Source organism: Pavona decussata, unplaced genomic scaffold, assembly GCF_977016875.1.
Source record: "Pavona decussata unplaced genomic scaffold, jaPavDecu1.1 SCAFFOLD_48, whole genome shotgun sequence".
Lineage (NCBI taxonomy): Eukaryota > Metazoa > Cnidaria > Anthozoa > Scleractinia > Agariciidae > Pavona > Pavona decussata.
The window spans coordinates 5,410,080-5,436,552 of NW_028145470.1; the positions used below are offsets into that span (position 1 = coordinate 5,410,080).

Below are 26,473 nucleotides of genomic sequence, written 5' to 3' on the forward strand. Positions count from 1 at the left end.
TTGGAAATCGGATGAAATACATACTATTCCTTGTTAGTTGTATTTGATTTATTACGCCACACTTTCTATAACAAATATTCAAAAATAAGTGATCAACTTTACCAGACTGAAGGCCATCTAATGGAACAACTCGCTGAGCAATTAGTTTGTCGTTATCATCCACGACACCAAACCTCAGGAGGGCAAGTTCTGGAAGGACAATCTGATAATACAAACAAAGTTAATACTTTATCAGTTGACACTTGTGTGTAACATGGTACTGCATTTGGAACTATTGAGCAGAATGTCCCAATAACTTTCCTGTAATACTGTCCCTTATGCCATACAAAGTGGTTCTTACATAATATGAGTTATGTGTAAACCATTCTAGTGAAACCTTAATTAACAGTTCTTTTACTATGCTGGCGAGGTGGGTCTAGTCTTAGAGTCAGTTCAAAAAGAGCTGGTGCTCAAACAGCTATACGCAATTCACACCAAGGCTTTAGCCAGAAGGGCAGCTAGCATGCCCACTTTCAAAACTATTAATAAACTACCTATCTTTCAAAATTCACCTAAAACTATTATCTTGTAAATATTTTATGGGAAATACACCTTTTGGGTACCCAACTGCCAATTTCTAGCTGAAAGCCTCTGCAGATCTGAACTTACTCGTCTAAATACAAACTCATCCTCGTCATAGACTGGATCCATTCCATTGTTTGGAACATATTTAGTCTTGTATTTTTTCCGCAATGTGTCAGTAGGAAGGCCATACATGTCCACCTCTACGGAAGTGCTTATTTTCTTGTCAGACAAGAACTGTCCAGAGATCACCTAGAGCATGGCGAAGTCAACAAACAGTTACAATAAGTCTTTTTATCAGTGGCTGATCAGGTCGGCATGCTTCTCCCATTAAATTACTGAGTAGTGCCAATAATTTACAGCACCCAGCCCTCCCTCCTGGATGGGATGCCACTCTAACATAAAGTGACCAGTAAATTTACTCCTCCTGTGTGAATGGTGCTTTGAGGTGTTTGGAAATCCATCAGATGAAACACTCTTTCAAGTGTTGAAAGATATTGCTTCTCAAACCATTAATAACTCTCGGAGAAATTCAACCCAGAAGTTCACCATCTTTTATGATAAATAAACCTCCTTCATGGTAGTGATTTCCTCCCTTTTCTCTTCTAGAATAATTAACGACTTGGGAAGTACCAATTCTAAACCAACCTTAAATTTCTTTTCAGGCTTTCTTTTCACAACTGCTTAAGTTGCGTACTAACTGCGAGGATCTTTCTTCTATTTGAATTCTCAACCAGCCAGTCAAATTTCCCGTCAAATTTTTGTTTAGTATACTAAGAGGTACCAATATAAATTCAAAATGTTAAATAACTAAAGATTAAAGCACCCAAAGTGGGACCAAGCCACACATTTTCATCCCTTCACGACACACCAAGAGGGTGAAGACCCTGAGGATTTTGATACTCTGCAATCAAATTACTTTGTGATGGAATGACACATGACATACCTTGACACGGACTGACGCTGCAACCATACCATCAATAACTGACTCTGTAAAGGGGTCAAACTGCCGATCAGACCGACGCATAAGCTCTGGCTTTAGGAGATAACTGAAATACAACACAATGGGAAAGTGATGTTACAACCATGACAGGTGCAAGTTGGTTACAGAACTCCAAAGCTGTAAGTACAGTTGAAACCTCTGTAAAGAGGGTATCATGTTATGGAGGTAGGTCGAGTTTCAGGGTCCTTGTTAGAATTTGCAAAAAGGAGGTAATAAATTTGCAATAGCAGGTGGACGCCATCTTGTTAATGTCTCCCAGGGAATGATGGGAGTCAGATGGCCACGGGAAGAATGGAAACCAAACATGGTGGAGCTTGTAGTCCATGTTGTTTTTGACAAAAGAAAATGCTCAAACCAAGAGCGATCTCCTTACAGGGGAAAGATTTTCAAAGTAACAGTATCTGCAGAATGCTTTTCCATTATTTATGGAAAGGAAATTCCCAAAACAAGGATAATTTTTTTTTTTTTAAATACGATTAATTTTGAAAGCGGTTTCAATTATTTCAGAAACTTTTTTTCCAAGACAGCCAGTAATATTTATGTGAACAGATTGTAAAAATAATCAGTTACCAGCTCCTAACAAGAGCCCTGAGTTTGGAGTCATGTGCCAAGAAACAGAATGAGCACAGATGACAACATACCCACATCTTCTGTTGTACTCAAATTTTCCATCATTCAGCTGAAATGCTAGGTCTGTGGTAGAATAACAAAGTGATCATGTATAAAATTATTTTAGCATTAAAAGCTAATAACTTAAGCTTTATCTTAACTACTAGTGTTGAGCATATCAGTCAAAGGAGGAAACGCTACTTTGACACACAAAAACACCTTAGATGAATCAAATTGTTATATAACTATACCTGAGGTTTGAAAGTTGAGAGAGACCATCTGGCAGCCAACATTCCAGAAAACCTAGTGAGGGAATTTGAAAATTTCAGAACAAAACTGATATGAATTTATGAATAAAATTGCAACGCACAATTTTGCTGTAATCAACAGGCAAAGCACTGGAATACCGATACAAGCTAATGCCAGACACAATAAAATATTTCTGAATATAAGCACGCCCCTCTCCACAAGAAGCCCTCCAAATCTAAGGTGCAAATATCCTTCTTATAATGAGCTCCCCTCAATTATATTGCCCTATGGACTAGGCTAATCAATTGAGGTTGTCTGTCCAATCACAGCTATAAGTTAATCAGATGCAATCACATGCATGATTGCTAGCTAACTGTAGAGCATTACTTGTCACCAGCAAACTGTTAGCTTATGTTTTCAGCTTTTTTAACTCATTTATATTGCCAAACCCAACCCATTTTGAAATGCAAATTTCCCTCCAATAATAGGCTCCCAGCACCCCCTCCCCCCAAGAAAAAAGCCCTCCCCAAAGAAGATGTCAATCATGATAACAGCAACAAGCAATAATGATGACAACAAGGTCAGATAACAAGGTCAGCTAAGAAAAGGCCACTGTCAAACAGCTTATAGTCCAAAGGACACTGTAACAGGCTTACCTGAGGCATGTAATTGCTTGACTCAACTCTACTTCCTCTGGGGTATATCCTGGACATCTGTCGTTTGTTATATCTTGGCAGTAAGTCAAGGTTCTTTCAATAGACCCTTCAATAATTATTATTATTTGAAATGTATCTTATAATGATAATTTGTTTGCACAAAATTTTGGTCAGTTTGTGGAGACACATAGAGCACGAGGAACCATCTTTGAAAACTCGGGATTTTATTTCTTGTTCCACCGACCCCTTCAAATCTAATGTGAAATTTATCATGTAACTACTGTAGCTAATTAATTAGGTCAAAAACCTAACACTGACTATTTATTCTCGCTACGTTAAGACTACAACTCCACCTAGTTTAGAGATACCGTATTAATGGCTACACAGTATATGAATTTAAAAATGTCGACATGCAGAGACTCATTCTTCTTGCAGCACTTCACCTTCTGTTTATTAACCACAAGTTTATTTATTCATTTCAATCATCAAAAGATACTTAACAAATTCCACTGGACTTGCTTTGAGTAAACCAAAACCTGTTGACTCATTAAATGATGAAATGTGATGTGACAAGTTCTTCTCTGCAAAAAGAAAAAGACAAACAATAATATTTTGACCTCTGAAAAAACACTAAATCCTTTTTCAAATCTTTGAACACATGCAGGGTTTTAGAGGTTTTCAGCAAGGAAACTGCTAACGAAAAGATATCATGGCAATGTTACAGGCACCTGAAGTTGTTGTCAATATTTTGTGCAATTTGCATAGCAAAGACATGCATGTCTAAAATTCTTAGAGGAATGAATTAATATGGCTAAATTGGAATTCCAGAGAGGCGGGGTTCTAACCAAGAAACCTTCTGTAGTCTAAGTCTCTGTGAAATTTTGTTTATCGAAGCCAAAAAAGTATTACTCAACATCATCTTGATCAGGAAAAACCCATTTTGCATTCGCTTTAAACACACAATTTACGTATGCAAACTAATATGTACACAGTGTTGAAAGTAAATGAAAATGAGATTTTTCCTGATGTTCTGTAGAAGTGTATGGATATTTTCTGGAACAAATAAGACATCATATACTTACTCTCTGCTTCGTCAAATCCACTGAATGGAACAGGGTGAATGTAATTCACTAACGTTGAGAGATAAGGATGGATGTTTCCTGTGGTTTGTGTCGAGCCTTTGAACTGGCTAAGGTATTCCAAGTCCTCTGGAGTGAGACTTGCTGCCCTGGAGGTCTATAAAATAAGTATGTTGTACAATCAGGGACCATGCAGTTGCAAAAATAATCTACATTTATTTAAAGACTATTAAATGCTTCAGTGGAGAAATGACTGTTTTACAAAAAAATTTAAAACATAATTTATTTGTTTGAAAAAGTTGGAAAATTGTTGGAAAGCAAGTTTAAAAAAATATTCAAAAAAGCGCTACACGCGTTGTTGTCTATCTACCATCTCATATCCAATGCACACTCATAAAATAATTGTTAAATATAAGGAGACCATGCAGTAAGGAAAACTGCAATGGTTGATATCTAGGCTTGCAAGGATTAACATATCTAAAACAGCTATTCCTGTGTTCTTGAGACAGTACATTGGAAAGGGTTAAGACAGTCTGAATCTGCCAGAAATTATATCACATTAACCCTTTAACCCGTTATATCAAACAACAAATACTTCCATCTTGTCCCCCCCATATTGTTCTCATAAAATACTGCAGAGAAGTTATTAAAATACGCTCTGTGATTGGTTCACAAAACTTGCACCACTTTCTCAACCAATGAGAATCCAAACCAAAACCAATCGTGTTTGGCCACACACGTTTTCCAGTGCATGCCATCAGTTACATGTATTTGCTTTGAATTCTGATTGGCTTGTTGTGCTGTTTACATCCGTTGGGATTGGCCAGAGTAATGACCTTGGTTTTGTTTTTACGACACTCAATTGGAAACTGCTTTAAACGATGGTTAGTAAGGTGAACTTCTTGTAGTTTGCTATACCTTTTTGTTCCCCATGTTCAGCCGTAGTGAACTTCCATATGCTGTTAGTTTTTCTTCTCGTTTCTTAAACTCACTGATGACATCCCTTTCCTCGTCATCGTCTGGGTTAGACTCTCCACTTTGGGTACTCACAGTACTCTCTTTTCTGCCGCAAACAAATCTCGGCTCATATGAAAAGTCATTGCTGCTTCTTGTAGAAGACCATGAATTTGTCCCTTGTACAGAAGCATGTGTCCTTTCACTATGCACCTTCCCATTACATTGAACTGAAGAATTTTTCTTGTTATTTTGATCAACACCTTCTTTCTCTGATTCAACGCAAAAGGGTTTCTTCCTGTCAGATTTCCTTGAACTATTGTCAGAATCATCTACATATGCTGCATCATCATTTTCAGTTGTATCAGAAACTTCCTGGATTGACTCCAGACCACCATTATTCCTGTAAGGTTTACCAACAGCTGCAACATCTGTATTGCTGTTTTCATCTTTGGAGGATGGAAAGTCATAACAAGTTTCTCTTTCTCCACTCTCTGTTACTGTGACTGTTGGAGTCACTGAAAGATCACTGTCATTAGAATCGTCTGAGACGGCACTCAAAGTTGAAGCTAAAGATACTCCAGAAATACGATTACCAGAGCTTATTTCGTCGCTAGTTCTTGAAGATCCTGTTGAACTAGATTCCAAACTAGATGTGTCAGCAAGACCCTCAATACCTTGCATTTCAAGAAAGTTTCTACTGTTCCGAGACATGACAAAGGTGTTCTCCAAGTCTTTTGTAACACCATTTAAGCCTGCATCGTTAAGAATCTTGGACAGAAGGAAATTTGAATATTCAGACACTGAACTGTACTGTGCTATATCTTCAAGTGTAACTTCCTTCTCTTCGGATGGCAGGTCTTCAGCTGCAGTTGAAGCCGATTCTCGTAAAAGATCACTGCATACTTTTTCACTATACTCCATGATTTTGTTGAATTCCTCACAACTTACTGATCGGTCACGAGAGTCATCATTGTCACTCTCCTGATTTTCTTCCTCTTCTTCCTCAATCTCGTCATCAATGATTGCTGTTTCCTTTATACTTTCAGAACGAAATCCTGCATTGCAAACAGACAGGTAAAGTTATCATATTTTAGTAGATCCATTTTGAAATCACTGGTGATCCTTGCAATCTGATTGGCTCTCAACAGAGTAATTTTTTTCACGAATCGCACTATTGTTTTGCTCTTAATAATAAACATACAAAAATTTCTGCAATCTGATTGGTGGAGAGTGGCTCAATTTAACCTAGATGTAGTGCAGAAATGTGAAATTGAGTGCAGAAAGTTGAAATTAGTGCAACAAAGGTGAAATTAAAATGATTGACAGGTACGCAAATTTGCCAATCGGTTGTCTTGAAACAAAATGGCGAACATGTTTGAAGAGAGTAACGGCATTTTAATTCGAAGTTTAAAGGAAAATGCAAAGAAACTCAACAAAGCACAAACAACAGGCTAAAAAGTTTGGAGGTCTTGGCCAGCACAAAAGGGCTACGACCAAAATATTGAAAACTATGAACCGGAGGCAGTCAACAAAATTCTCGAGGATTTACACACAACAGTGCGTAAAAGAGGGGAAAGACTATACGAGCATGGCAGTCTTCGCACTGCAATTGAACGTTACCTAAGAAGGTAAGGTTACAAATACTCCTCAATTAGAAACCGAGAGTAAAAAGGTTCGAAGCAAGTTCTTGAAGATAAAGCTCGACTACTGCGACAACAAGGTTAGCTTAAAGTCAAGCAGCCGAACAAGTCTCGGAAGTCTGACAAACACTGAATTAAATGAGCTGTGGAAAAGCAAAACGCTTTGAAGCACAAGTCCTGGTACAAACGGTTTGGTAGCTCCCGACTCAATATTTTGGCGTAGAGCATCATATTGAAGATTTCCATGTCGGCTTGGACGAAAACAAACGTTGAGTTCATGGAGAACCAGACTAAAACACGCTAGTCTGGACTGTCTGCAAAGCCCCGGCTCCTGAAATCCAGTCAGTTCGAAAACATGCCGAGGACGGTGATTGACTTCAAACTTCTTAACATTGACTTAAAATTATTATTAAAAACTTGCTCTTTTTAGAGCGATGGTATTTTTAGCATGTTTTCCGTACATATGAACATGTATGTCAATCAAGCTTGTCATTTTTGAAACCAATAAAAGACATGTAGGCGGAGCATTAGCTGACGGACAAGAAATAAACAAAAGCTCATTTGAAATTTTTGTATGTATATTATTAACAAGTAATCACATGATTTCTCTCGTGCAATTTGGAATAAATAAGCACTTGTAAAATTTTAAAAGACCACAAATTGTACTCACCCTGTGGGCTCGTGCAATTTTGTTAGCCTTTTAAAATTTTACTTGTGCTTATTTATTCCAAATTGCACTCGGAACCATGCGATTACCTATACAAATCACATCCTTTGTTTAGCTCATCAAAATGAAAATTAAGTAATAATAACTAATCCAATTTAATGGCTTACCTACACTAGTCAACTGTGTGATTTCAAAATGGGTGTAAGAAAGTGGTAATTGAACTTTGTGTCATGCAATTTTGGTCTGAATTCATACTTGTGATTTCAAATTAAACTGCGTGCTCATTTGATTTTGCAATCATGGTATGACTTCAGACCAAATTGCACTCCACTCAGCATCAGGGGTAGAGTGTCTGCTTTGTTCTGTACTTATATAAGTGGCACCTCTTTAATGCAATGGAACTTAACGTTATGTCACAGCAGTGCAGAAAGTTTTACACCCATTTAAAATGGCCTAATGTCTATTCATGGAAAAAATATGTTTAGGTCAACGTACAGTGTAAATATACAGGGAACCAACTACCTATTAGTTACTAGCACACCTGAGGAAAAAATTCATGAGAAACAGCAACCATCCAAATGAAAAAATTAACTTCTACATCCACTGTACATACCTGATGAATCGGTTGGTTCAAAATCACTACAAATTTCGCTGCAGAAATCTAAATGAAAAATAGATCAATTTAGTTAAAGAATAGGTCAACTATTGAAACTGTTTTACCAAGGAAAACACAAAATTTGATTCTAGTGGGAAACAGCCCCAAACAGTTCTAACTTACGACAGACATCCTCAGGAAGAAATTTGCGACAAGAATTAACCATCAGAGAATACCTCCAGGGAGACTTTCCAAAAAGGATTATTTTGAGAGGGATCATTTTGCTTTTATTTTTATAAAGAAATCAAACAACCAGTTAGAGGAACTGTTACCACTCAGGCAGGGTATTAATGTCCCCAGCGAAATACACACAGGAAAATGTTTTAAGACAACAGGAATGCCCAGAGAAAAGGAAGGGGTTTACCACCGGACAATCTATCCACAGGTATAGGAGGATTAAAGCTAGGTAGGAAGATACTGGTGTCCATGATTAGTTTACATATTTTTGTAAGCTAGATCATTTGACATGTTAATAAAGTTGTTGTTATTACTATTATTATTATTATTATTATTATTATTATTATTATTATTATTATTATTATTATAAACCTGAGGGGGGAGGGTACTCTCCAATGTCCAATGTAACCTTTAGAGGTATATGTTGGGCCCTGCCTATGGTTAATATTTTGGCTGTTTTGGTCTGAAAATAGTTAGAGATTTAGGGGTCGAGTAGTAGAAAATTACACATTTTTGGTCTGAAAACGTGTAGAGAAAGTTAGATGATCAGTAAGGTTTAATCAAGTGGCAGGCCACACACACCCCAACAAACATTTTGACGTCCCCTCCCTCAGGGATTATACCTAGAGTAGTCATCCACAGAGAAAGGAGGATTACCCCAGGGAAAATAGCTACAAGGATATATCCCCAAGGGGAGATTTATCCCGAGGGCAGGGGGTTATACCAATAAGGGGGATTTCCCAAAGATTTCTAAACACAGAAGAGGAGGAGACTGGAGGAGATTATGCCCAGAAAGAACCATCTATGGACCTGGAAAGAGGATCATTCACGGGCGAACTATCCATCAAAGGAAAGGAGGAAATGTCCCCTGGGAGAGCTATAGATAACTGAAGAGGAATTATATCCGGGATAACAACCCACAATGACATCAATATGTACAGGTTCTTTTACCTACGCTCTTGTGTGCTCTATTTACCTTCTAATTCCAATTCCTGTTCTGGTTTAAGTTTCTTGTTCTTTATGACTATCTTTCTCTTTAGATGCATTGGTGAAGGAAGAGGTCTGCCTTCTTCAAGCTTAAGAAAGCAAAAGCAACAAAATTAGTCCTTTTTAATTAGCAGAAAGATACTGTGACAGCTACTGATTTTACTACAATGTCGCCACTGATCAGTTCTAATGTAGTTATACTTAAAATTCATTCATGAATTTGTTCATAAATTTACAGTTATATTAATTTGTTTTTCATTTTGTTTCATCTTTATCCCTAAAAGCCCCTTCCAGGGAGAGGATTATTAAGTATTATTAAAATTAAATAAAAAGGAATCGCCTGGATGGTAACATCAGCATAACAAAAATACAATAATATTCAAGTGAGAAAAACTCACTGGATGACTGTCCAAAGGACATTTTAGAAGCAAGTCTCCAAATGTCTCTGCACAAATGGAAGCCATTCTGTACTGTTGGTACTTACTGTAAAAATATGAAAAAATAAAAATCTGTAAGTTTTGTTTTTGCTGCAACTTTTTCCAACATTAGCACATGGTTTTCACTAACTCTTTTAACTTTACCTGCACGAAATTAATTGTGCCCACTGAAACTTGCTGGCCAAAAAAAGGAGGGGTACACATACTACCTTATCCACTTATACTAAGATGTAACTACCCCCTATGGTCTCTACTAACTCTAACAGATTCAAAGAGTGAATTCTCTCAAGAGTGCCAAATTTTTGTTTCATGCACTGAGTGAAGACAAAAGAAATTGAAAAGATGCCAGCAGCACTTAATTTGAAAGACTCGACAACTTTTAGTTAAATCTCATGGAAGCACCAAATTTCCTTTACATTTCTGGAATAATTGTCAACTTTCATGTGCTTTACAACTTGAGGGACAACAAGTTATTTAAAACATTTCCAATTACATCAGAAGATATTCCCTGCAGCTATATATGCAATTTCACCATGAAATCTTGGAACATCGGGAGAATAGACTTATTCGGCTAACCCAGTGTTGTACCCAATTCAGATCCCCCGGGGTTAAGATTCTTTGTTTATTGCATTTGCATTATAACGTAAGCATTCACATTTAAATGATATGGAAATACTTAGAACAAAACATTTTATGCCCAAAGGATTTGAATTGGGTACAACATTGCATTAGCCGAATAGGTCTATACAAAAAAAGAAAAGGCTTTTGTTTCACATTACTAACTGCTATTCTAGTTGATCTAGATGATGATTTGTGTGTCAAAATAAAGTATGTATGTAAAGTATGTATTTCATACCAATGGTTTGTTTGGAGTCAAAATAATGTGTCTCAAAAAGAGAGGCTTGATCAAAAGTTACACTTATGCAATTTTCAGCGAGTTTCTTCACGTTGAAATAATATGCAAATTAACTTTCAAGTCACTGGAAAATAGACAATATGTGCCATCAGTCTACTTCAGAAATGATGTGCAAAAAGTTGTCCTCAACAATGTCTGGGGTGGACAAACAGTGTTACATGTAATGTTGCAAGCTCTGCTGTGCACAACAATGCACCATGATGTCCTGAGTCTTTATAGGAAATAAACAAACCATGGAATATACCTGCAGTGATTCTCAAAAGACAGTATCACAGGGTAGTCTGATGTCACAAATGCAGAATCACGTATAGCATCAATTACATCCTAAAGTTAACAAAAAATGCACAGTTAGTTTCACCATAATTGTAATCAAAACTTGACATTTATAAATAGAAAACATTCATTTTGATGCTATTCCAGGTCTAGGGTTCACAAGGGCACCAGCTTCAACTGGTACAGGTCTGGGGTTCACAAGGGCACAAGCTTCAACTGGTTCAGGTCTGGGGTTCACAAGGGCACAAGCTTCAACTGGTTCAGGTCTGGGGTTCACAAGGGCACAAGCTTCAACTGGTACAGGTCTGGGGTTCACAAGGGCACAAGCTTCAACTGGTTCAGGTCTGGGGTTCACAAGGGCACAAGCTTCAACTGGTACAGGTCTGGGGTTCACAAGGGCACAAGCTTCAACTGGTACAGGTCTGGGGTTCACAAGGGCACAAGCTTCAACTGGTACAGGTCTGGGGTTCACAAGGGCACAAGCTTCAACTGGTACAGGTCTGGGGTTCACAAGGGCACAAGCTTCAACTGGTTCAGGTCTGGGGTTCACAAGGGCACAAGCTTCAACTGGTACAGGTCTGGGGTTCACAAGGGCACAAGCTTCAACTGGTACAGGTCTGGGGTTCACAAGGGTTTACAAGCCTTTCTGCTGAGTCAAGACACACCACATGAAGGGAAAACAGGCATGTATCTGTAGCAGGAATGGAATTCACTGTTGCTTCCAGCTTTCCTGTGGATCTGTCTCTATCAGTTGTTCAGGTGTGACACACAGCTCAGTGTACAAAGCACATTTTATAAAACAGATTGCATGCAGTTTCTTTATTACTCTTTTTTCTTAGTATGACTTTAAGAACCAAAAGAATACGCATTTGTTATGTTGTCTCTGAAGCAGGATTGTCATGGAGCTAACTGGGGATTAGCCAGCTTCACATGAAAAGTAGAAAGCCCTAAACAAATGAAAGTCTCCCATTATGTTGTATTTTAACCCTTTCATTCCCAAGATTTTTAGTGTTAATTCTCCTTACCAACTACAATACATTCCTTTTATATTATGTTAGTTCTGAGAATTTGGTGTTGCATCAGACATAATCCAGTAGTCAATGATTTTCTTCATTCTCATTAACTGTCTTCTTGATGATGTGGTGACATTGTAACAAGAAATTACACATTGATCACTCTTGGGAGTCAAGGGATAGTCATTTTAAATCTCTCAGTAGCCAGCTATCTTCACTGTGGTTGCCAGCCATAATAACTGGGCGCTGGCTACTACTGACAATCCCGTTTAAAGATGCTTTTTAGAATGTGTGGTTCCAGAAAATCCCCATACCTTCCCACCACCCCCCCCCCCCCTGCCCCCAACCTATGGAGGGCATAGGGCTAAATGGAATAATTATGGAAATTCCAGGGGAGGGGGGGGGGGGAATATTGTAAAAAGCCTCTGGAATTGGAATTCCAGAGGATTGGGGGGGCGGGGGGCAATAAAAACCTTCCATGGGGAGTATAGATATTTTCTGGAACAACACACTGTAATTCAATCTTTTTCTGTCAATCTATTGCATTGCATGTACATTTTTATGTTATGCATGTACATTGTTATACATACGAGATTACCTTATCAATGGAAGAGAAAGATAACATTTGTTATTATTATACGGTATTTGATTTCTATCAAATGAATGTCAATTAGGTCTGAAGATCCCACTTCAGTCACGTAATACAGCCACCATTTGTTTGCTTATCTGTAACCAAGAGACCTACCTTGAACAGAATATTTGTGCACATTGCTTTGCCATGTGTTATCATTGGTTCATCATTTGGACCGTCCCAGCAATCCAGCTCAATGCATCTTGGATACAAAACAACAGTACGTTAGGCTTCCGTGCTTAGAATATAATTATTAAGACCACAGAAAAAACAGACCCTTCTCAAAAATGGTGGCAACAGATTTGAATTAGTTAAAATTGAACTAAATGAAAAAGTGATACCAGCACTGGAAAGAGCACCTTTACTTCAGTAACCTTGCAAAGTTTCAGCATATCAGGTGTTATATCATCTTGAGAAATGTAAAATGAAATTTGACAAATTTACAGACGCTTGTATAACTAGGGCTATACGTCAAACCCCCAGTCATACAAACATCTGTAAATTTTTCATTTTTCAACTTACATTTTCTCAGCTGATATTACACCTGATATGCTGAAACTTTGCAAGGTTACTAAAGTAAACATGCTCTTTCTAGTGCTGGTATACGATTTTAATTTTAACTTATTTGAATTTTCGGCCGCCATTTTGGAGAAGGGTCTATTGGTCCTAGGCTCTGTTTCTCAAACGTCCTGATAACTATCTTTTTCAAATAGTAATTTATCATATATTGTTATTATGAAGAAACTTGCTTATCAGAGTAGGAGCTGGGGCTTCAATGTAACATTTCAAAGTGTCATGAAAGATCTGCTCTTACCGACAGCCTGCCAGCAGACACTGCCTGTACATCTCCACTGAAGACTTGCCACCAAACTGACGTCCTAACATAAGGAAGGAAAGATTTTATTCTCAATTAAAGAATTAACAAAATTAAGCCAGTGATGGATGTATCACAGTCTCAAGAGATCCTGTGTATAGCGGAAACAGTATCTTTAAAAAGCACTACAGTCAAACCTCAATTATCTGGATTTATAAGACAAAATAAAACTGAATAAATTAGGAAAGCAAAATTTAATCATGCACTGAATAGCATAGCACATGTATTCTAAACAGCTGTCAAGCATTTCTCAAAAGTTAAATCCTAAAACATTAAATAATTTCATCACAGTACCAATTTATTGAAACAGAAAACAGATCCTCAAAATCTTTGCAAGGGGTCTCTTCTCACTTTTATCTTAACAAGGACAAGGTAATACTACTCACCCACAAGGTATGTATTATGCGATGAATTAATGAAGTAATGCGACAAAGGTTGTGTCATGTCTTCATAAATTTCCACTCTGTTTGGCATCATAAGAAGATTGTCATCACTCAGCAGGTATCTTGTCAGTCCATTGACAGTGATACGATCTGACAAGATACATAATTAAATTCATCAATTACCATCACAAATGAATGCTTCACCCATGGTAAGAGAGACCACATCAAAATTGAGAAAAACACAAGTATGAATCCTTTTTGTACTTCTCCACATTCATGTTTGTTCACCTAAAGGTAAACATTTATTACAAGCATTGCAATAGAATATCAGACATCCTCTCCTTGGTATTACACAGTCTCAATGGATTTATGCAATCTTCCAGGGATTGTTCAGACCTTTGTATTATTTGATACAGTTCTCTAATACTTATACAATTTACCAGGGGATTGTTGTGTCCTTGAGGGGTTATTTAGTTCCTTGGGAAGTACGCAGTCCCCCAATTAATATCAACCAAACTTTTTTTGTACTGTCCAATGTACATGTATGCTACTTATCGTATTACTTTATTTACCTCTGCTGCCCACCTACTGGGAGATACATGGCTGCTGGCTTCGGACATGAAAAAGATTGAATGTTTTCTGTTTGGTTCTCTGGATTGGCAATTTCAGTCGAATGCTCGTTTATTCGAGCAAGTTCAGTCATTTATTTCCCATTCATCTCGGTTTTCTTAGCTTAGCTTTGTAGTTTTCTATTTTTAACTTGCACTCGTGTTAGCCCTGTAAATTAGCCTGTCTCTGCTATGTGTTTATGCGGGTTAGTTGATCTGATGTAAGCTCTCTCCATGAGCACTTAGTTGCTCTTAGAGCAAATGTTGTGTTCAAATATTTGTTTAAATAAATACAAAAAAAATTTAGCACCAGCTTAATTAGCCACAAGTTTGCAGGATACTCCTATACTTACAAAATCTAAATCTACTTCTGTTCTAATACCTCTCTGAAGATTGTCCAGGGATTTCTCATATTTCCAGATCAGTGAAAGTGCCTTCTCCTTGTTGTAGTAGGGGTAAAGTATTTCATTTAGCCGTGGATCTCGCTGTTCCTGGTTCAGGAAATTGACCAACTGGTTAACGTTAAGGTAAGGTGCCTTTCCTCCTCCCCTGCAAACAAAATGTTTCAACAACAGTAAATTGAATGAATATACAGCTGTTTCGACAAAGGTTTTCCAAAAAAAGTGTAAAAGCGTACGCGACAATGCCGAAAGATACCCAATAAATTTCAATAAAAGCTCAGAATCCATAATGCCTCGACCGAACAGCGAAGACTTGAGATGGCGGGCAATATGGATTCTGGGCTATTATTGAAATTTATTGGTATTTCGCAGACTACCTTTCGGCATTGTTGCGTACGCTTTTACGCTTTTTTGGACAACTTTTGTCGAAACAGCTGTATATATTAACAAGAAATGAATGAAATGACCAACTTCTTTTTTACTCTTAACAGCTGACGATACCAACTTCTGACATACAATGGGACCCCCTTTTCTTTGGACCATTAACTTAAACAGAAGCCATTATTAATGAGGTAGTCATATCCACAGGGTGGCTGTACAGTGAACTTCACTGCAATCTGGTCGCTAACCAAGACATTGCATCCCTGGAAATCCACAAGTGTAACCAGAGTGTGTCCGGTAAAATAGGAGTTGACTTTATGTGGAATGATTCTTCCAAGTCTCACCATTTTAGACACAGTTGTTCAATTTCTAGCCTGGCACACACTTTTAAGTAAAGTTGGTAGAACTGCTCAAAGCTGAATGAAGCACAGTCCAGTTCATCACCCTGAAAAACAAACGATAAAAAACATAATTTACCAAATACAGAGGCCCCCATGGACATGATGGTTGTCAAAAACAGAGTCACAACTTTAAACGTAGAGCAGAAAATAATCCCATCATATTTCAAGAGTGATAAATATATCCAAATTGGTGACAAAAATAATTAAGAGAAAAGAAGGGAAAGTCCAGATTTTTGAAATGTTTCATTAAACAAGTACTTTTTAACCAGAAAGGCTGAATTGCATCACAACTTGCTGAAGTATTTTTTTTTTTTATTTATTGTTTGCAAAATCACATTACTTACATTACTTACAGTAAGGGCTAAATAAAAACTTGCTGCAGTATTACAATAGGGTATAATGAGGGGATTTTTGCCAGACCTTTATTTCGACAGGGCAAAAAAATCATCCACTTCAACTAAAAAGTTAGAACCACCTTGTACAGCATAATACAGCACCAAAAGAAAGTACTGCTCAGTAGCTTTCATTTGATGTTGTCTATGCAGTTAATGTTTGGTTCCATTCAGATTGATGATAAGAACCTCTCTCTCCTTTTTTTTCTGGGTGGAGTTGGGGGGAGGGGGGGGGGGGGGGGGGAAGAGGCAGAAAACAAGATCAATTTTTCAGTCAACTAACCAAAGCCTTACCTTGCTGCAAGGAAGCTTCATGGCTTCTAGGCCCTCTAGGACTCTCTGCTCATACTTTCCCACATTTAGACATTTACAAATACTAAAAGAGAATTAAAGTAGTAAATATGTATAATTGTAAAATACAGCCAAAAGAGAGCTGAAAACCCTTTCATGGTTCATGAAACCTGATCACATAAAGGATCTCCTCAAAAATTCCATTGTGACAATGCTTATATTCTTGTAAAATTTACAACATTGTCTTTATCAGTTCCTGATTGAAACTCAGCAGCAAATTATGCCGCTGTTTTCGCAAGAATGTCTCTGAGGGTTCCACAGACATTCTTCCCTGGGTCGGGTGAGAATGGGAACATCTCCTTCCTTGCAACAGTTGAGTTTGATTCAGTTTCTACAACTTCTAGCATCAACCTTGGACAACACTGTTAAGAAACGTTTTGTCAAATATCTACAAATTCCACCACTACAGTGATTAAGCAACAACTCAGCCCCCCACCCCCCTCAACAGTGTTGCTTTGCCAGGTTGGTTTCATTGAGTAGGGGGAGGAGGGAGTGAATGTTTCCTACTCACCAGACAGTGTTAGATTGAAATACAGCATATACACAAAATTCACATTTTTCTCAACAAGTTTTGTCCAAGATTGCAGGAAAACATGAAAACTATCAGAGTATAAAGTAATCACAGCCAAACCTCAAAGTTGTTAACTGCATCATCACAACCTACGTAATGGAACTAGATGATCGAGGGACCTAACAAAGATGCTTTAGCTACTTACTTCTTGACTGAAATCTTGTTTGATTGACTAGCCAGATGGCCAAGTTTAACATAGCTAAAACAAACAAAGAAAATATAAATAAATCCATTCAACAGTACACCCAATTTCTATTCCTCTGCTTCTTAATGGAATCGTATGAGCCAACATAGACATGAAAAAAGGTATTGACAAAATCTCTCCATGATTCAACATGAGACTCAAAGACATTACGATGGGCTATATTATGACAAAACCCAGGGCTTTCATTGGCATAGTTGGAGGGTACAGAATTCTTTTAGTTGATGAGTCTACAGCAGTAGATCTGGAACTGGATTTAAAAGTCAGACTGGAGTTCAGCATCTCAAGTCAGTATGCTGAGTCAGGCTTTTGAGTCAAGATGTAAGGGCGGAATTTCAAATTTCAAGTCACGATTAGCCAGGGACATTGCATATGTGGCTGACTCCTAACTCAATTTCCTGCCTCAAAAGAAAAAGTCCAAATGATATCTTGACTTAAATCCAACTTGAAATCCTTACTACAGATCCCAGCTTGCAAATTAATTTTGTTTCCGTTCAATAAAGGTAAACCAATATTGGTTTAAGGACAAAAAAATTGCACTTCATCACTACAGATTTGGGTCAGCATATGATCAGCGTGCTCATCACAACCTTCAGCAAGACATTTTCCAATCCAAACTGCCCACTCAGTCCATAAGGGTACACAAAATTAAAACTACTCTAAGACCGAACGTAATCTCTGCTAGAGAGTCACTTTAATATAACTACTTACAGCTTCAACAGTTGTGTCAAGATGCTGGCATTGTAAAGCTTGAGATTATGCAGCAATGGAGTAAGTCCTCTAATCCATACCTATACATACAAGTAAAAACAAATTGATTAAACGATACATTTTTTTACTCAAAATATGGATGCAATTGCATATAGAATAGAGTAAACATGTTTTAGTAAGTGCTTGCAATGCCACCCCCACAATAAAGATCGCAATGACATTTTCAAATTTAGCATTACAGTGTAATTCCCTGAATCTGAGAGTGTACCATTGCAAAGGTCTTACACTAGGCATACAAACTAAAGGAAAAAGTGATAGGAAGCTACAAACAAGACTACGTTGTATTTATTACAATATGACATGTTCGCTAAAGCTATACAATTTATTGTTCAACCTTCTTTGTACACCACACCACATTTTAAGTACTACTGAGTAGTCTCTTCCCAGCCAACACCGACTTTGTTTGTTATCATTTTATAATCATGCAATTTTAGATTGTAAGTTTACAGTACTCTGCCTGGTAGCCTGGGGCACCCAAAAAATGCTCTGGGCTCCTAAATTTTCTGCAGCAGCATCGAACACTTCACATGTTGGGCTGACCTAACTTCTCAGCTTTTGGCCTATTGTGGGCTCCTTGAAATATTTCTTAGGCAACAGCCTTGCTCTAATAAGACATTTTTTTTTTTTACCAATTGTTGATAAGAAAACACATTTTATCAGAGTTAGTGTATTTTGTCATTTTCAGGTTGGCCTCCTCATTGACAAAGAAAACATTTTCTTATGCCAGAAACAGCATGATGCTTTGTTTATTTGTTGCATTACTGATTGTATGACACTTGCCACAGTGTGCCTTGTTGCTGTGACCCAGAACTCTTTATCTTTGAACAAAAAAAAAATATATATCTATCTTCAAAGCAGAAATGTCCAAACTAATTCTGCACATTTTGAGAAATGAGGACTATGCTGATTTGCCCACTTTTCTCAGATCTGTTATTAACTCTTCAGTTGTTAATTTGCCAGCTAACTATTTAGTTTGTTTCTTTGTTGGTTTCCGTCATTTCTTTTTTGTTTATGTATATATAAAAATTAGCACTTAATCGTACCAATTTCTGTTTTTCATTCACTTTCCACAAACTTGTTATCATCTCAGCCAGTAACACACCATGATTAGCCTAAGCTACCTACAGGTTGCAGCAAATTTAATCTAAACACAGTAAGGTAATTGTAGTTTGTAAACGTTAGCTATGTATGTATGTATGCATGAAAAAAATGAATCAATAAGTATGAATAAATGAATGTTTTATATAAAACAGATACAAGAGGACCAAACCATGTATCATATTATTTGAAAAAATGAAGAATAGCACTTGCTTGTGGATTTTGCTTGCTAAGTGTCCTTCGTTAGTCCTTTCACAATAAATTATAAGTTTACATGGCAAATGTTTCATATGATGCAATTATTGTTTTTTTTTAATCAAGTATTTAAAGATTTGTTTGAAACTAGACTAAGATAATAAAAATATCATAGCAACAAAAACAATGTCTGGGAATTTTAAAAGCTTTTAAATTAAACCTTTTCAATTTACAGACCCTTTTGGGAGTGTGAAACTTACACCTGTTTGTCCTTTGAAAAATAAAAATAATTGGAAGACACTTTCAAAATTAAGTGGTATTGATATTCAAGATGCAGATACTTCTTTGTAAAACAAATTAAAAACACTACACAATTCAGTTGCTATTAGCAACTGATTAGCATAAGTTAGAGACACTCAATTTCTTCCTGTATCTTTCAGGAAAGTACCCAATTACTTTCAGAATAATTCCTTTTTTCTGGTTTTTTTTTTTGGAATTCACAAGTGCATCTTTTGTTAATAGAATAGAGTACTGGTAAAGCTACCAGTCTCAAGACGTGAGTAACATTGATTCACAATCCTCAATCAATGATAAGAAAAGGGATAACAAAGGAATAAAATTGGAATAAATTTCAACCAAATTTATAAAAATGGGATATCATCTTTATTTATCAGTGTTGCAACTTATGCTTATTATATCTTGCCATGGAACTTACAGTCCTATTAGTGAGCAGTTCAGGGAGAAAACTGGTCATCTCACAGTACAAAATTTTGTCAACCACAATGTACATTGTATTTTCAAAACAAAAAAAGTCAGCATCAAATTAACGCTGCAATCAGCATATTGAAGATTTCTTGTGCTGAAGACAATTTTGTTTTAAATATACACAGAGTACAGTCCAAGTAACCAGTTCTATTTTGTCTCTCTCAAGATAAGAGTCACAAATTATCCTCACAAAAAAAGAATCAGATTACATAAATTATGGGAATAAATTACAACCCAATTTATGAAGATGCTCTAGCTTTATAACTTGTCTCAGAACTTAGAGTTTTATAAGTGTTTCAGCAAGAAAACTGTACTACATCTCTGCTCACAATCAAGACTCTGCCATGTATAGAAGTAATTGTATGCATCTATGCATACTGCATACTGCATACATATATATATACATGTATGTATTTCCACCACCACAGCAAGACTTGGCATCAAATATTTATTAAACACCTCAATCAGCAGATAACACTGTCCACTTCTGACTAAGTAACAATTAAACATAATTTAATATTTCACATTTTAATAAAATCCTCAGCTTACCTCAGCAACTTTACTAGATGCTGCACATAAATGCAAGTACGAAACATCCACAAGATTTGGTCCATGAACCAAAGTGAATGACCTGTCCTCAAGAGACCCCTCCCCTTCACTTTGCAAAGAGTCCCGTAGCTTGACATCCTATAAAGTAAAAAAACATGGAAACTTCCATCAAAAAGTTAACAAACTTTCAAAAGAGAGGAGGTATTTCAATATTGTTGACAGCAGTACTCACTTTCTAGGGTTCTCATTAAGAATGGGTAAAATTGAAGAACAGCTCCCCCGCAAATCTGTCGGGCGACTGTTGGTAAACTGTTGGCTAACATGCTACCAACAGATCACTGAAAAGATAACTGAGTGATAATTCTCCTACATTAGTTCTATTTCATTCATCCAACTGTAGTATTTTATGCTTTATTCCCGTTTGTTGACCGATTGTTGGTTGTCTGTTGGCCATTTGTCGGCTGTCTGTTGGCCATTTGTCGGCTGTCTGTTGGCCGTTTGTCGGCCAACTGTTGACAGACCGTTTACCGTAAAATGCATGTCACAATGAAATATTAACATGGCCGACAGGATTTTCTTCACGATCTTCTTCGAAATCATCTTTGAGTGATTGATTTGTTCATAATAACCAGCTATATTGTTCAGAGGACAATAATCTTAATGGAAACGTATTAAAAATTAACCCATCAACAACTATCCGACAAGTCAAAGACGGGTAACTGTCACCTTACCAACAGTTTACCGGCTGTTGGCCAACTGTCAACTGACACTTTACTTAAGGAAAAGCTTGAACTGTCGGTGACTCATCTGTCGGCCGTTAGTTGGTTGACTGTCGACCATTTGTTGGCCGTTTCTCGGCCAACCGTTTTGACAGTTGGCCGTCAAATTTGTGGGGGAGTTGTTATTCAATTTTTCCATAGAATGTTAAAGTAGGCGGCTTAGTAAGCAAGTGCCAAAGACACTAGCTTCTAGGGGGGTCTGGGAGCATGCTTCTCCAGTAAAATTTTAAAATCTAGAGGCCATGAATGGCTATATATTTCATGCATTTTCAGCAAGACATTTTGATAACAAAAAATTAATTTTGAAAAATATGAAAGACCAAAGATTGGAAGGGTTACAACACCGCTTTTTTTTAACTTAAGGGATTCGGACAAATACCAACTAACGCCCCCTTGCTAGAATAAAAGAGTAGAGATTTTCAGTTTGAAGTAACATTCATAATAAAAACCTCTATGTCTCTGATGGTGTCAGTGTGTGTTGTTCTGAATTTAACCCAACAGCTCTCAAAATGAAAACTAAGGTTGAATTGAGATTGGTGAATCTATATATTTTCCCAAGTTTCTCTTGAAGTTTCACAAAGACAGCATTGTGCATTGGTCATTGGTCTTTTGGGTGTTTTTCAATCCAATCTGAAAGTTTCCAGTTTGTACAAAATTAAAAATCTCTACAGACTAAAGCAAAGTGAAAGTCAAAGTATAACACGGATGCATGTTGGGATTTCATTGTGATTGTGGACACACAGGTGCAGCAAAGTATCCTTTTATCAGTAGCTGCTACTTGACAAATTGAGATTATGGCCACAAAGTGAGTGACAAGCCAGAGATGGCTAGACAACAATTTTAACTAATTAAAATGGTTTCATGGAAAGCCAGAAAGCCATAGCCAAACGTTATGAAATGCATGAAGTATTTGTGCCTTGAGAATGATGTATTGTTCAGTGAGTGACACAGGCACACTCGGAAAAAAGGAAATCTGAGTGCTCCTAACAGGAGTCAACCCTAAGACCTTCCGATTACTATTTTGGAGCTAGGCCATTAAACTAGGTTCTTGTGGCAAACATCCTGCATACGGCTAGGATTTGAACGTCTTTGTAAGCCATATGCACAATGATGCCTTGTTTGGGAATGTCAGCAAAACATTTTTTTTTTTTTAATTCAAACAATATTTTATTTCGACATTTGCTCTAAAAGCAAAAAAGTGCTCATCGAGAGAGCTATAATGCCATTCATCAAGGTCATAGAAGAAACAAACAAATCAGAACAAGAAACAGCTAAACACAGCTAAAAAAAACCCAATATATCTAAATTACAGTTAAGAAAATCAGTTTGATTGGGAGATAAAAGACTGAACAGAATGAAACAAGTTTACATTAAATTGAAAGTCAATACCAGGAACTCCATTCAGAAGCCAGTCACTTTTTCTCTTAATTATCAGACACGGAAAGACATCTATCTCCCAACAAGTGTGCAAAAAAAAAACCAAAAAACAAGTGTGCAGTGGAAGCAAACAGTATTTCACGCAGAACAGCAAAACTCGGGCAAAACAAAAAATAGTGTTTGGCATCTTCCAGTTATCTCACAAAAATAATTCAGTTACCTTGCATTTCAAATTTCAAACAGGCATTGTTTTTCACTCTAGTAGTTTTGATACTATGCTACACAAGGTGGTTCTTCAAGTCTGTGGATAAAATCCTAAACGAAACAATTCAAATGATAGTTGTGGAACAGTACTTCCCCATGGTGCTGCTTATTATATATATGTTGCCTAAGACGATTCTTTCTTTTGAGCCTGGGTAACCATGCAAACGAAAGCTTGCCAGCAATACACTTTCATATGGTGCCAGAAACTTCAAAGCCAGGAACTCTCTGAAAATCACTTGGGTGAGAGAGTCTCCTGGTTTAAATATTATTATTACTTATTCGAGACTTATTACTAAACTTGAGAACAAAAATTACTTTTATTTTAACACTTGTTGGAGGTGAAATGATGATGATTAAAAATTATGAAAATAAGTAATAAATTAATATATTCACTTATTTCTTAGTGTGGCAAATGAACAGCTATTTGTGTTCTCTCTTTGGATGTAAAAATTAATTGCATTAGTCATGTTCAATAAGTGACAAAGAAATGCAATTATCATTTGGGAAGATATCACATGGCGAAAGTGAAAGATTAAACTGTCATAAAATTATTTTTTATGCATACTGAGATCTGTAGCAACCTGCTCGTTGCTTGATAAACCATTGCGATAAATCCTTATCAATATACCATATACCAAATATAATTTCGAGCAAACATTTCTTTATTTGTTGTTAAGTAACAAATTTCAAAATAGCACAACAAATTACACAATTTACTGACATTTTATTCTTTACGAGCTCAAGAAATGTCAAAATATTCCCACCTATTGACTGTCAGCTGTCAAAAATATTTGCAACTTAATTTTCTCATCACATTTCTTAATATCACAATGTGGGCCCCATGACTCACACATGGCAATCAATTGATGATTGTAGAAAATTAAAGTGGGACGAATTCTACCTATTCGAACAAAAGAAAAGGCGATTCACTTCTTCACAAAACGAACTCTTTGAAAATCAATTACACGTATTCACGTTTGATTTTCGCATGCAAATTTTATTCAACCAGGAATTTTGAGCAAGCAATGAAATTATCCGTACATATAATTTATTTGAGACACTCAACTGGGAAACAGAGAGAGCACAAAATGAAACAGCTTCTCCACGGACACTACTACAGTCATGAGATTTCACCCAATCTCCAGACACTTTTTTGTTTTTCGTTATTAATTTGCGGTTAAGATCAAAACAAAAAAATTACATTTCAACACGCAACCTGGGCGATCGATAATCACGTTGGATTCGGTAACTTACGGCGAATATATGCTATACGGAAGCCCAATAAAGCGTAAAAGCACAGCAGTGAAACCCATATAAATAATGTACAGTATGTTTTGATGTCGGTGAAATACAATATTACCAGCGACGAATAATCAAAGCTAGCGCTCCTTGCGGCGAAGAAATGTTTTATAAACAACAAAAAAATCATTTTTCCTGCTGTATTTTCCCAGTGTATACAAAAAGTATGAAGAAAATGAAGAAAATGGCCAATATGCGTGATACGAAATCGAGTGATTATATTCTAGAGCTTCCCAATGTCCAAATGTAAACAAAGGTGTCCGAAGACCGCGGCTCCGCACTTCAGCCATTGAATTCCTCCGATACCAAAGAGGAAAGATTTCTGTAATTCAGAGCTGTGTCACCGAGAAAGCCTCGGGCATGTTTTGAAAACTTTTCACGTTCGCCACATAAAAAATGTGGGAGCGGAAAAGCACGATATTATACCAGAACGATGATATCTAAGCGTTTCGAATTGTTTCTTGCGATAAAATGCCCGAACGACTCCGGTCATCCAGCATTAATAACAAGCCGAGTGCCTGTATTTTGGCTAAACTATTCTTAGAAAGTTTAAATTTCAGTTTGATATTTGAGCGAACAAACCACAAACTACCGCGATATGATCCAAACAACCTAAAGGCAAGATTTAAATTCTACAAACTACAAGGACATTGGTGCTGCAATGTACACAAAAATCGACATCGTTCAGATCAAACGTTCTACTAAAATTCGGAATTTTTTTTTTTTTGGAACGAATAAAACGCTAGACATAAAAATCTAACAATTAATCTTAATGCGTTAAAATACCACTCGGTATCAGTCAATTTAATTTTCCGACGAAGACACACACAAGCCCCCAAAAATACTAAGGAAAGCATGTAAAAAAGTTCTGCCACCAACCTTAGGTATACCTCCAGGTCGTACTTCGCTGACGTGACACAAATCCAGAACATTTCCTTCCTATACATAATAAAAGAAGCACCACTCACTAACATATATTTAAAAACCCTAACTATTCCATAGAGACAAGTAAGGATTTCCCAAAACATTGACCTTCGCGGTGAGCTTATGTTTAATCAAACGAAAGCACACTTGAAGCAAGCGCTTCGCGAAATTTTTCCCAAACGAGGATGTGAAAAGAATACAAATTAATCGTTGTTACCTTGTCTTCTCCTTCTCTCCAAGCCAGGAAAAAGCCATATTTATCTACACTGAAAGGCAGTACTTGGAATGAATTGGACTCCTGGAAAAGGAAAGATGGAAACAGTGCTTAGGCGAAAACATCGATGAATCTCGTAGCCGTAAACACCAAACCCTAGTGATAAAATTGTGCAATTTCAAGTCTTTAAGTGGTTCACCACAACATGTCTAATTCTCTGACATTTTGGACGAATAAATTCTACACGTGCTGCAAGATACCTCTTCCCATCTTGTTAATTCGGTGCCTTTCTGAAGCAAATCGGGTACATCAACGTCCCAAGAGATACGAGGAGCAGCCATAATTGCAATTCATGAGAAACCTCGCAAATGGGAGAACTGCGAGACGACATAACACATAGCCAAGACTATTAGATGCTTTACGGTGATGTATTCTGTCGTGAAATCATGCTTTTCTCCTCTATTTGGTAGTGACCTCCGCGAAACCGTTTTACCGTATCGATATGTCAAGTGCAGTTGAAGATCGCCAAGAAACGAAGCCCGAACGCACGAATGCGTTTGATTGCGTTACAGCAGAATTCAAGGCTTCCGCTGTGAGAACCAATCACGATTTAGCATTCAAATAGCCAAAGGCCATCAATCACGGACGTGAGACACAGGTGCTCATTGATTTTTGAAAAAATTCCCGTTTATCACACAAATAATCAGTTCTACAAAAAGCCAAAAACGAGCCTTGTTTAACATTGTTTTCTTTATAGAAGAGGCTTATTAAAACTAAGAATCGTCCATTGATTATGACAATAAAAAACAAAATCGTTCCGTAGTTGATCAATTTTGAGCACAAGCTGTTTAAGCAGCATTTTCTAGTGGTACTTTAAATACATCATGTTGGTTCAAACTTTGGAATTTGTGAAGAAATTATTTAAATGAAAGCTATTGAATAAAAAACAATACTTTTTAAAAATGGTAACGTGTTGTGATGCTGTAAATGTGGTTTGGTAAAAATCCTCAAGTGTTACCACCCACGTGGATTCAAATGAAACACCTTTTTACATGTACAAGCTGGTTCTATCTTTAGATTGTATATATGAAAAAGAAAAGTTACTTCCCTGTATTGAACACGGAAAATCTGTCAACTCCCACAACTTTTAGTCTGACAAAACGC

General features: G+C 37.0%; 1 protein-coding gene across 2 annotated transcripts in view; it reads right to left on the reverse strand.

The window, feature by feature from the left end:
* LOC146481960 (1-phosphatidylinositol 4,5-bisphosphate phosphodiesterase beta-4-like) overlaps window positions 1-25,970 on the reverse strand; it is a 41,018-nt gene extending 15,048 nt beyond the window's left edge. The window contains exons 1-25 of one of the 2 annotated variants that reach the window (XR_014864379.1): window positions 25,570-25,970; window positions 25,313-25,393; window positions 25,051-25,110; window positions 20,453-20,590; window positions 17,786-17,865; window positions 17,018-17,071; window positions 16,245-16,326; window positions 15,502-15,602; window positions 14,758-14,924; window positions 13,771-13,917; window positions 13,325-13,388; window positions 12,625-12,712; window positions 10,838-10,917; window positions 9,639-9,723; window positions 9,230-9,329; window positions 8,035-8,082; window positions 5,076-6,169; window positions 4,161-4,314; window positions 3,575-3,659; window positions 3,079-3,151; window positions 2,425-2,476; window positions 2,206-2,257; window positions 1,508-1,610; window positions 649-813; window positions 103-202 (exon numbers count right to left, since the gene is read on the reverse strand). Coding sequence is in view for 1 of the 2 variants with exons in the window: in XM_085108063.1 (XP_084964189.1) it covers window positions 103-202; window positions 649-813; window positions 1,508-1,610; window positions 2,206-2,257; window positions 2,425-2,476; window positions 3,079-3,151; window positions 3,575-3,659; window positions 4,161-4,314; window positions 5,076-6,169; window positions 8,035-8,082; window positions 9,230-9,329; window positions 9,639-9,723; window positions 10,838-10,917; window positions 12,625-12,712; window positions 13,325-13,388; window positions 13,771-13,917; window positions 14,758-14,924; window positions 15,502-15,602; window positions 16,245-16,326; window positions 17,018-17,071; window positions 17,786-17,865; window positions 20,453-20,590; window positions 25,051-25,110; window positions 25,313-25,393; window positions 25,570-25,650 (3,334 nt within the window). In the remaining variant the exon portion in view is untranslated. The remainder of the gene's footprint in view (window positions 1-102; window positions 203-648; window positions 814-1,507; window positions 1,611-2,205; window positions 2,258-2,424; window positions 2,477-3,078; window positions 3,152-3,574; window positions 3,660-4,160; window positions 4,315-5,075; window positions 6,170-8,034; window positions 8,083-9,229; window positions 9,330-9,638; window positions 9,724-10,837; window positions 10,918-12,624; window positions 12,713-13,324; window positions 13,389-13,770; window positions 13,918-14,757; window positions 14,925-15,501; window positions 15,603-16,244; window positions 16,327-17,017; window positions 17,072-17,785; window positions 17,866-20,452; window positions 20,591-25,050; window positions 25,111-25,312; window positions 25,394-25,569) is intronic. The other variant, XM_085108063.1, reaches the window with a different exon arrangement.
* Between the last annotated feature and the right edge of the window lie 503 nt (window positions 25,971-26,473).